The sequence below is a fragment of the Halyomorpha halys genome, unplaced genomic scaffold (assembly GCF_000696795.3).
Source record: "Halyomorpha halys isolate HHAL.00 unplaced genomic scaffold, Hhal_1.1 Scaffold571.1, whole genome shotgun sequence".
In the NCBI taxonomy this organism is placed as follows: domain Eukaryota; kingdom Metazoa; phylum Arthropoda; class Insecta; order Hemiptera; family Pentatomidae; genus Halyomorpha; species Halyomorpha halys.
The window spans coordinates 899,699-912,220 of record NW_027113281.1 but is presented as its reverse complement, the minus strand read 5'-3'; the positions used below and the strand labels follow the sequence as shown (position 1 = coordinate 912,220).

The 12,522-nt window shown below is 28.9% G+C and overlaps 1 protein-coding gene across 1 annotated transcript in view; it reads left to right on the top strand.

The window, feature by feature from the left end:
• The window catches only part of LOC106684346 (synaptic vesicle glycoprotein 2B), an 85,497-nt gene that overhangs the window by 70,652 nt on the left and 2,323 nt on the right, over nt 1-12,522 (top strand). The window contains exons 4-9 of the mRNA XM_014426373.2: nt 3,277-3,439; nt 6,723-6,844; nt 8,559-8,797; nt 9,666-9,832; nt 10,953-11,200; nt 11,374-11,533. Coding sequence (XP_014281859.1) covers nt 3,277-3,439; nt 6,723-6,844; nt 8,559-8,797; nt 9,666-9,832; nt 10,953-11,200; nt 11,374-11,533 — 1,099 coding nt within the window. The remainder of the gene's footprint in view (nt 1-3,276; nt 3,440-6,722; nt 6,845-8,558; nt 8,798-9,665; nt 9,833-10,952; nt 11,201-11,373; nt 11,534-12,522) is intronic.

Here is a 12,522-nt window from a genome sequence, read left to right as displayed (position 1 = left end):
TAAGGAGTGTTTTAAGACTTAACTTGGATACACATTTTTTTATTTAAACAATAAAAACCATTCTCAAGAAAGTGAAAAGATATTATATATATATAAAGTTAAGGTACAAGGGTGCCTGTTATCTCCACTAATACCCAGGGACCTATGTAAACACTGCATAAATGAATATATAGAGGATAAAAAGGAGGAATAAAGTAGTCTTTAAGCTGATCTTGTGTGAGTCATTTCACGGTCCTTTTTCCCTTTTTTTTTAAAGTTCGGTTTGCGACGGAGCTTAACTTTATATATATATATATAATATCTTTTCACTTTCTTGAGAATGGTTTTTATTGTTTAAATAAAAAAATGTGTATCCAAGTTAAGTCTTAAAACACTCCTTATTATTTCTTTAAAAGTCCAACGTTTCGGCCAACTTCAAGTACAATCTTAAATATAAATTTAAATCTCACATCCAATAATTTAAAAACTTTTTTCTGGCAATTCTGCCCAGGCCATTAATTTCACTCAAATCACACTATTTTGTCACTTTTCCTTTAACTTTTAAAACTTTTAATTACAGATTGATTTGATACTATTATCACTTTCTTATTACTGGTGTAATAAAATATCTATGAGGTGTAATAAAATAGAATAGATTGCCAAAAGTATTTAAATTATTGGATATGAGGTGTAAATTTGTGTAAAAGATTGTCTTTGAGAATGACCGAATTTGCCGAAACATTCGATTTTTAAAGGAATAATAAAGAGTATTTTGAGACTTAACTTGGATATAAATTATTTTATTTAAACTATAATAGTAGATTTTAGGAATCAAGACAAGTCCCTTAAAGGAAAGATATAAAGCATAAAATAATTAAGATAATTACATAATTGGCTTTTCTCAGTTCATATAATAATTATTATCAATATACAATATATTATAATAGTAAATAATACAAATTTAAAAGTAAACGAAAACGTTGATATAATTCATTATTTTTTCTGACATTTGTAGATGGGATAAAATAGTGGAGCATGTCCGAAAATTTGTCTAAAGATTAAATACAACTTTTAAAAAATTTTCCTTAAAAAGAAAAAAAGTGTTTAATAATTACTAATTATTTTTATTTAGTAAAGAAGCATGGTTTAAAAAATAATTATTATAATTTTAGAAATTTTAAAAAATATACATGTATAATGTATAATATAAACACTATTTAATGTACATGTGGCAATTTTTAAAAATAATTATTATAATTTTATAAACTTTAAAAAATGTACACATATAATGTACATGAAGCATTTTTTAAAAATAATTAATAATTGAATAAAAATGTCCGTTTCAACTCTTATTGAAGACATGTATGCTAATTAATAAATTCTTCAAGTGAGAATTCATAAACGAAAAATATTTATTTTTTATAAGCCTAATGTTGAAGAGTAACTGCTCACAAAAAAATCAAATCCACAAGAATATCTTAGTGTGAAATATTTGGAATTTCCTGACGACAATAAATCAAGTTTACACTTAGTACCTCCAATCGCTTGATTAAATATTTCTATTATCACAATAGTATGTTTTTTATCTATACCAAACATGCCGAATCTTACATAAATATTTGTAGATAAACAAAAAAATTTAAAAACGTGGCTGACTGAATAACAATTTTGAACCTCCAACCCGCCTTGGATTGGACAACCCTGAAATAATGTGCTAAAGAAACATAAATTTTGAACAATACGAGATATTTATATTGGAAGAATTTGTCATGAGAATAGAAATAACAAATGCATGCAATGAATAATAAATATATGTGCTGGTGAGTTGTATGCCGGTATTTTAAAAACCCAAGAATTACCTAACATTATTTTATTACAAATAATAATAGATTATTAAAAAAATAAATTATATACAAAACTTAGGGTCAGAGGTTCAACTTTGTATGAAAGTACTGTTACTAAACCAACGGTTGTGCAAGGAGCATATCTGGTCAGAATCAAGAATCTGACAAGCTCGACCTCTAGATTTTTATCTAATTATCGGTACCTATTTTATGAAGTTTTGGGGAAGCCGGAGGACTCTCAAACCCACAGGATTGACTCGTCGCTACTGTAACAAAATAAATAATTATCTGCTACAGCCGGAATCTGCGACTTGGAGTTAGTAAAATTAATTATTAATAACATTAATTAATTGAGTTTCTTGTTGTGTTTTTCCTCTGTTAGATAGAATAAAGTAATTTATCTTTTTTCGCACCTGCTAACAATAGGCCAAGAGATTAAACAGCCCATCGCGGGTCACGGACTGTCGTTTTATGTTCCTCACACGTCTTCGATCCTGAAGGTAAAAAATGCAAGGGCTGATGCACCGTGCAAGATAACTTCGGAATAAATTAAGAGTGGAGGTGAGGAAGCCATCATTTCCCCTTCATCGAAAGGAATCATTCATGAGCTTAAGTAGTTGGCAATTGTTGTGTATTGATTTTAACACGCATATTAAACTATATATATATTGTATTATATTTCAGATATTTTACTTTAAATTAAACAATAATGTTGACACGTTATTTTAAAAACGGTATAGACAGCTCTAATATTAATAAAAATAAAGTCGGATTTTATAGCAGCCGGAATCATTTTTCTTGCCATTCATGAATCTTGCTAAAAAATCCTCAATAGTTTTTTTTTCTGAAGAATATTTTCAAATATTTATTTTTCAAAAAATTCAACGAATTATTCGTAATTAAAAAAATATTAATACATATCGTTCCAAAGCTTTCTTTGAAAATTTATATATACGAGTTAAGCAAAAGCATGGGTAACAACTCAAAACGGAAAGTTGCATAACTTCTTTTTCTCTCTTTTTTCGGGGATGGTAAAAAACCAACGCATCAGTGCTCTTGTAAGTGACATATCAACCATAACAATCCATATATGCAGTCGATCATTGGTTAAATATGTTTTCTATATTTTTATATACTTCATAAATTTTGAATATATATTTTTGCAAGCTCTTAAATCCTAGGAGGCTGAGCAGATTCCCAACAAGGACCCCGGGTTCCGTTATTTGAGTTAAAAAGGATTTGAATAATTAATTTCATCGTTAAACTATTATTTTACAAATTATTACTGACAATTTATTATTTACAAGCTGTAGAGATAGGAACATCTGGAGAACTATTGTTCAGGAAGCCAAGGCCCGTCCTGGGCTGTAGACCAACGGAGGAGAAGAGAATAAATTATTACTAATTTTATTAGATATTATATAATACAAATATTTATTTTTGTAATATTTAGGCGGACTCAGCTCGAGCATCCTGTGGGGTGTACTAATAGACAGCATCGGAAGGCGACCCGTTCTGGTCTACGGGATGGCTTTAGACTCCTTCCTCACCATCGTATCCTCCTTTTCGCAGAACTTCTACCTTCTACTAGTGGCTCGCTTTCTCAGTGGCTTCATGTGAGTTTTACTTCAGAATATATGCAGTCATAAAACAAAGTGTTAAACTAATTTTAGGTAAATTTTGTAAAAAAAAAAGAAAAAAAAAGGAAAAAAAAAGAAAAGAAAAAAAGCTATTGTAACACTCGATAAAATCGAAGACACAGACACTCGACTGTTTCTATAACATAAAAGACAAAAAGCTAACAGTAGCTTACATTTCAATCATTGCAAATTCTATGAATTAAAAATATAATTTTTGTTTGTAAAATTAAAAGTTCATAAATAAACTTATAACATTTTCTTAACCAGAACAATATCATTACAATAACCATTAAAAAAAAAAATTCTGACAATAGAATGAAAATATTTAAAATAAAATAACAAATATCTGTAACTAATAAATAATATGAACTGCAAAAAACTAAACGTAATAAGTATACGTTGAACGTGTTTTACAATACTCCAGACTATATTTTTCAACAGGTGGTAAACAACTTAATTATTTTTTCACTAGATGGTACAAAAAAACATCATTGGCGATAATTTAATAGCAGTAGGAAAATCGAAACAGATTAATAAAACCGTTATTTTAAACAATCTCGATTTATTTATTTTTATCTCGTTCAATTCTATGGCCTAAGATTACACCAAATTTTTCCTCTTCTTAAGTTATAAGAAATAGCTGTATTTTAATAATTTATTTTTATATAAATGAAACAAATTTAGTAATTTTCAACACTATAAGAAATATTGATCAATTGACTAATACCTCAGTTCCTTTACATACAAATATAGACTCTATATACAATACAGTGAACATATTAGTACATAATTAAAATGCATTTTTTCAAAAACTATATACCTCTATGACTGGGGATTAAATAGGTCATATTGTTTTAGGTACTGTGTTAGGGTTTTATGAATCATGGGGTTATTTAAATGTATAATAAATTATAGAGCTCTTCATTCAACGAAGATCTAACTTGTTTCTCAAATACTGCGTTCCTATCAGACGTCACCCTTCTCAGCTCTCTCGGGGTAGCATAAACTGCCTGGAAGTCGAGAACATTGCTTCCCCGAGGTTGTAATGTGAACTAATTATGCTGTCATCGACGTTCAAGGGTTTTCTATTAAAATCAAGTGTTTTGATTCTTGTCTAAGTCACAGTGCTTTTCATATCCATGTGTTTTTCATCATTTATACATGAAATCTAGCCTAATCCAAATTTAATTTTTTTTTACAATGCATGAAACTGTGCATTTTTAAATCTTTTCAATAAACAATAACGTTTTTTTTCAAAATTTTCTATAGATGCCGCTATATCATCTACGGTCTTCTTTTTTCTTATCTCTGGTGTGTCCAAGAATTACTTAACATTTATTTCGATATTTATTATTACATTCCTAGAGATACAGAAACACGCCAACTCCTTGGAAATAATTTTCTACGCTAATTACTATGTTAGGATATAATTTCAGAAACTGATAACCTTCAGGATATTAATTAAAACTTATGTTTTACATAAGTACATATGTACCCTCCCAACTTAATTTGTACAACCCATGGAGAGTCAGGGATGCAGTACTTTGTAAAGAAGTACAATACTAGACCAACAGTTTTTCAAAGAGGTGATTTGGTCAGAACCACGCTCGACCGCCTGATTTTTACCCAAGGACACCTACTTTGTGAGGCTGGGTGGGCCCAGGAGGGCTCCTGAACCCACAGGGCTGACTCACGGCTACTGTGAAACAGAATTATTATCTTCCTCAGCTGCATACGAATCCGGGTCCTTCGTGTTGCTAGCGCAGTGCCTGTGCTAATATACCACTGATCTACCCATTCCCTTCTTCAGGATATAATTAAAGTATAGTTTCACAGTGTACAATGTTATTGCATACTTCCGATCTCTAGTTAATGGGTAAAAAAATGGATTTATAAACTTTTCTTCTTGTCATCCAAAATCTGATCCTCATAACAGAAAACAGCTTTTGTGGCTGCACTAAATAATGGGTATACTAATATTTTTCTTCTTATGGGAGAATTTCCCGTGGTGTGTAGATCATACTTCACTACTGAGACTTTCCATTCAAAATATTTTTGAAGAGAGGGCGTGAGCCCAGTGTGATACCCAAGTACATAAGAGTATAAGTACTTCAGAGTGCTACTTATTCGATTTTTTGATAGTTATAAACTGGTAAAGAACGAGAAATAACTTTGATGTGAACTCTATTACCTTTATTGCCAAAAATCTTTTAAAACAAAAATGGTGGAAAATACTACAAATCCAAACTTTAATTATTAATTATTTGCTTAAAAAACGTGATTGGCTTTTTAGAAAATATTTACCAATTGATATTTAAAAATATAATTCTTGGACTATATAAAATTAAGGACCATAATATGAACACTTTTCCTGAACGCCAGGGGCTAAGATCTGACTAAACCCTTCTGACAGATAGGTATTGAAGGTCTCATCTATATGCTAAGCTAAAAATTACATAAATTAACTAATTTAATACACACATTAATTATATAGAAATGTATTTATTAAAACTTAAATATTCAACCATTTATCTATATCTTGATGTACTTATCCAATCTTGTTTATAATTTTTTTTCTAGCATTGCTAAAAGTTAAAACACTTTCATGATCAATTTTATTCCCCAAACATTTGAAATACATATTTAATTGACCATTTTACCATATCCAATTGTCCATTAATGTTATATGACAATTATGTATCGTTATGTTCTTAGTAACAAATATATTTGTGTTGTTTGGAAGTTGATATACCTAATCTATCAACATGGCGAACAATATTTTAGATAATCGTAAAACTTACTAATTTTTTCTTCTATAAATAGAAATTTATCCTTTCCTTGAACATTAAAAAATTAACTCCTGAAACTAAAAAATAGGAAAAATATATAATTTCAATTGATTGGTAATCTAATGGCTTAGAATAAATTATTTGTTTTAATTAATTTTCAGTACTACATTTTCATATTATTAAGGTTTTTCTGGGTTTACATCACTTATTAATTTCATACAACAGTTGTGGATTTTAAAAAAAGTTGGTAACTTACAAAAAATTCAATCATGATATTTTATAATTCAACAAAAATTCCAAATATCATTATTAAATCCATCACTATTGCGCCAAATTTTCCAATTATTAGTGTCTTTTGTTTCTAAACAGTAAAAATTAATATAAAAAAATAACAACTAAATATCACTTATCTTCAATGATAATTATGAAAAAATTAAAGTTTTATTGAATTGACATATGATATTCTACAGAGTTGGCGGCCCAGCTGCAATAAGTCCTGCATTTGTTGGCGAGTTTCAACCAGGCCATAAAAGACAGCAAATAATATGCTACATTGGTTTCTTCTGGACTGTTTCATGGGTGATCCTTCCAGGTATTTAATACTCAATAAATTAATTTAAAATTAATCTAATTAAAAATACATGTTTTACTAAATTATTTTGTTAGAGTTCTTAATATAACAAAATAATTAACTATTCTGGGCAACCAGAGAGGCTAAATTGCTTGATTTTTTACATCATATCTTAAGTTACTTGGACAAGTAATAAAATTTATCCCATTAAATTATAATTCCAAATGTCTCATTAGGAATTGAGTGTCCTACTGATACATACATTGTTGATATAGCAGTGCACATGCTGTTTGTATGATTCCATTTTGACCGCCTCAAAGGATAATAATGGATACACAGAACAATGATGAGACTTTTCTCTATGATTTATCAATTATGTTGTTTAGTTTTTCTCTAAAGTGGTCAATTTTTCTGTCAGATATTTCATCCTGAACTTTTAAGGGACTTCTTTACAGAATGAAAAATTGCACAGAAAAATTAACCTCCAGGAAAAAATTAAACAGAAAAAATATCCAGAATAGTTTATAAGAAAATTTGTAGAAGAAGCCATAAAACATTTTTTTTTTTTATTTAGAAAATCCAAGTATATTTTTTATTTTGAAAGTAATGACCTCGAACAGGAAGGTGGAGTGGAAATGGAAAAAAAGGAAATATATGAAAAATTCATCCCTTTCCTTAAGGAAAAATTCCACGAGACCTTCGGAGAGAGAGTTCACCATGAGAGGCCTCTGGTTTGGATCTCGTGGAACAATAAGCAAAAAAAGTAGAACAAGGAGCTTCTTTGAAGGCCTAGGTGTAAGCATCGGGGATATTGCGATCTTAGCAGAAAATATTATTTTGGACTCCCTGGGGATCATACACCATCACCTGCATGGGCATTAGCTCGGAGATTATTCATTTTTTTATTTTAATATGTGGACCTGTCGATTTGTGTGTTTTAACTTATTTATTCATTAAATTATTTTATTTTACTAGTATTATTATTTTTATTTATTTTTTTTTAAAAACTTATCCATTCAAGTGTTTCTTGTAACCGGCTTTTTATTATATTTTCCTTTGAATCTATGTGTTAGTCTTGTTCTCGTAAAATGTATTTATTTTTTTGTTTTTTGGTAAACTGATCTACTGCTGTGACTATTATTAATGGCCTGATCTCAAATTGCCATCTAATAGTGAATTTGTTTAGGGGATCACTGAAGAGGATCTGGGAGGGTGAATTCGGGTGAGTGAATTTGTTGATCGGGTGAATTAAAAATTATGAAATGGTGAAATTGAAGGAACAGAAAAGGGAAAGAAAAAAAAGGAACGAATTGAAATATTTGAATTAAAATATTTGTATTTGGTGTGTAGACCGAAATTGATTGTAAAAGGAAACTGTAGGGAAATAACTGTTTTCTTTCTATTTTATTGTACCATGTAATTATGTGTAATTTATATATGTCCGATTATGGATTGATTAGTATGCTGTGTGATATAGCAACCTGATGTATTTGGGCAGCATAGATGAATAAAGTATTTCTCTCTCTAGAAGTAAAATAATCTTTAATATATTCCTGATTATTTGGCACTACTTAAAATGTTTTCTATCTTTTGATTTATCTTTATTATTTAGCACTAAAATATCAAAGATATTTAATTAATGGAATGTGATTTTCAAAGATAATTTATTAAAATTGAAAGAATTAGTTCATATGTTAGAAATATAGTACAAAATAACATTCTTTATTTATTACAGGTGCCGCATGGCTTATAATACCTATGAATATACACCTGCACTGGAGTGGATACAGTTATTCCTCTTGGCGATTTATAATGGTTCTTGTCAGTATTTCTTCTCTCATTTCATCAATACTTATCTATCGTTACCCTGAAAGCCCAAGATTTCTACTGGCTCAAGGAAGGGCTCCTGAGACTCTTGATGTCCTCTCAGAGATTTGGGAAGTTAATACTGGAAGAAAAGCTGAGACTTACCCTGTCAGTACTTAATTTTTATAATATTTTTTTAGTATTACCATTAGATATCAAAAAGTCAAACATGCATACATATATGTAACCAGTTTCACTAAATGAAAGGTTTGATGTTCAGTATTTAAAAAAGAATCACTGTTTTTTAGGCAAATAAATAAAGGAAAGAAAATAAGGATTATGTGTTTAGCCATCATTAAGCATGGCAACCATAGTTAGTATGCACTCTTAACTGAAGTTTCCCCCCTCCTCAAACTAGTTTATACGTGCAGATACCCACTTTATATTCCTTAGATGTGCTTGCCATTAAGTCAGTATATTTTGGTATAACCGAAAATAAATTATTTTTTTTTAATTATTAAATTTAAAACAAGTTTTCCAAGAATGATTTTTATTTTCAAAAATAAGTATGCGGTATTCTTTAATTTTCATGAACTGCTAAGAAGTATGAAATAGTAGGAAAAAATCCAACAAACCACTACAAATAGTCTAGTTTATTGACTATTTAAATAAAAAATATGTTATTAAAATTATTAAATCACCAATAATCAAAGCATTATCCTTACCAAAACTTGAGGTGCTATAAAAATATAATACAATATAACAAAAATAGATATATAAGAATTGATTATTTAGGATAGTATATGTTGTCATTTTTCTCTTTGCAACAAAAGGAGAAAAAAACAACAAAGAAACATTAGTTTATTTTCAAAACATTATATTTTAGGAATGAACTTTATTTTTTTACTTTTTCTATTCAATTTTTGTTTTATTGCCTTGAGACTTATCTCACCATCACTGGCTATACCTGTGTTTTTTTTTCTGTATCTGTTGTAAATGATATCAAAGAAAAATAACAGTTATTATTTTTCTGTAGGTAAAGTCATTGGATTATGTTTCAAATACTTCTGTGATTAAAGAAGAACCAAAATCAATATGGCGCCCATTGAAAATAATGCTCACACAATGGCAGTCACTGCTTGCTATGCCAGTGCTTCCAATAACTTTACTCGGCTGTTTCTTGTTTTTCTCAAACATGTTTGGGTAAGAAACCAATTATTTGTTTATTAGCATTTCAGTACACTTATAACGTTCCTTGTTCTTGTACAATACACATTATTGAACAAAGTTTGTAAAATAAAAAAATTATAACATCTCAGTTCAAATATTCAATGAAAAGTTTTATAATTTTTTGAAGAATTCTTTTTGAATTTTGAAGGATTTGTATTTTAAAATATTTTTTGAAGGATTATTTAAAATGGAGAAAAAAATATTAAAAAATTCATAAAATCTTAATTTTACTTTAGTCAAAATAAAAATTATTCAAAAAATTTATTATATTTTTTCAATTCAGGTAGGGCTTTATGCAGTAGATAGTAATGGACATAGACTAACTTAATATTAACAAAATGTGTAAGAAACTTTGAATTGATTTCATATATTGAATTTGAATGCTCCTTACTTCTCTATAAAGCTATTTATTGTGTAAGTTTGTCCAACACTTTAATTCAAACATATTTAACTATAATATTATGGAATATGAAATATATAAAACATTAAATATTAACTGTAGAATTTTTACAAATTGCCATACTGAAAAATCAACTTCATGTGGCTTATCCAATTCTTACCCTAAGCCTTCTTTGTTTCCCTATAGTTTCTCACAGTTGATTACCTGTTGCGTTTACTTAAGTGTTGGTAAAAATTACATTGATCATGGTTAGAGAGTTAAAGGAGGTGTATTTTTGGGCCATCATATATTAATAGATGTATTAATTAAAATTATTACTTAAAGTTCCGAAAATGTAAATGTCTTACCCACAAAGTACAGACTTGGTTTTCTGATACACAAGTATAACATCATTAAAGAGGTTAGACTTCAATTGCTTTTTACCTACTTAACTCTTGCTTTAGTTAAAAAGTTTTTAACTTTCATTAAGATGTTTCTTATTTAATGGAGTAACTTAATGAAGCCTGTTTGTTGGAATATAGATGCTAAATTTGAAAATCATCTTTACACATGCAAGTTAAATTAATTGTGCTTTATGATGATTCTATACTATTCAGATTTCACCTGCAGTTTTAGAAAAACTCCTCAGGGTCAATAAATGAAAATTTGTATCTTAATAACTTTTAAAATTTCCTATTGTATTTCATGTTTCAGATATTATGGACTGGGTCTCTGGCTCCCTGAACTTGTAAACAGATTTGAGGCCCACTATGCAGTCAGCAATCAAACTGTTAGATTGTGTGATTTGACATCGAAAATTGAAACTGCAGAAAAAAACAACGAAGACTGTGTGGTTCCATCAACTGTTTTTGTGCAGTCTCTCATAATAGGATCAATGGGTCTTGTTGGAAATGGACTATCAGGCCTTTTGTCTTCAAAGTTTCCAAGACCAGTTATGCCAGGTAGTTTTTATATTTCTTAAAACTTTTCATGCAGGTCATTATCTGTATGTTCAGTATTTAGCATATTAAATTATTTGCAATCTTATTATGACAGTTTCACATATGAATATTTTGTTGCACAATTAACAAAAATATACTATTTATTACAAGCTAATTTTTTTCATATGTTGTAGTGATTTTAACGTCTGCAGCAGGAGCTTCAGTGTTAACTCTGTACTTTGTACAAAGTTCTTTCCAAAATCTCTTGGTATCAACAATATTTCAGTTCTGCATAGGAACCTGTAATATGGTGCTCAATTCTCTAATTGTTGATATGTTCCCAGCAGATATTAGGTACTATATGTGGTTATTAATTATAATTTTTTGAGTTTTAAATCTTTTATTAATTTACAGTAATATCAGACATAAATATAAAAAAAAGTATCAATATGTTAGGTATTCTTAAGTCTATAAAAAAATATTTCAGTACAAAATAAAAAACTGCTGTCAATACTTTTTGGCAGATTAAAAAAGAAGCAAAAAGACATATACTGTGTGTAGGATTTTGAAAAGTTTTAAGCAGATCCCTATTCTTTGGTTGTAATAAAACTCCTCTCCATAACTGCAAGACTTATAGAATATCTCAAATATTTCTGAATTCGTCAAATTGAATTTCAAACAAGCGAGATCATAGAGTGCGGAGAAATATTGTATAAATGAAGATTATAGTATGAATTTGTTCTAACATTCCGTGTATCACAGCTTATGCTACAATATATTTAAGTGATATTATTAAAAAATATGTTGGTAAAAAAAGCTTACATTCTTAAAGGCCGTTAGAATTTTTAAAAATAATAATTCTGAATGGTACAAAATCTAATTACATTCAATTAATTAATTTAAAATATTAATAATTTAGGTTAAATTGACTTAAAAAATTAATATATACTGGTAATTTGATCAATTTAGAAGAAGTGAAAGTAAATTCATGGTTTTATTCTCTTTTAAGTTTAAATTGATGTATATAATGAACATAAGAATTTAATTTTGATAAGAATGAAATGTAAGGAGATGATATCCAAAGACATTGGGGCGAAGGTCCCAGAGTGCTTGGTTCAGAACGTTGTGGGTTTAGTTGCTACCGGGGTCATTGTAAAAATATTTATTTTACAGAGACCTACTCTGTATCTGAATAAATGCTCAATGGAGACAGGCCGTTTGTGGCTGAGGGAGTTAAGGAGTTAACCTTATCTTCCTTGTTATTGCAGCAGTGCCAGATTGAATCTGGGTTGACTTTTATTTTGTGATGGTCCCACAAAATGAAAACTTGACCCCCCCTCCCA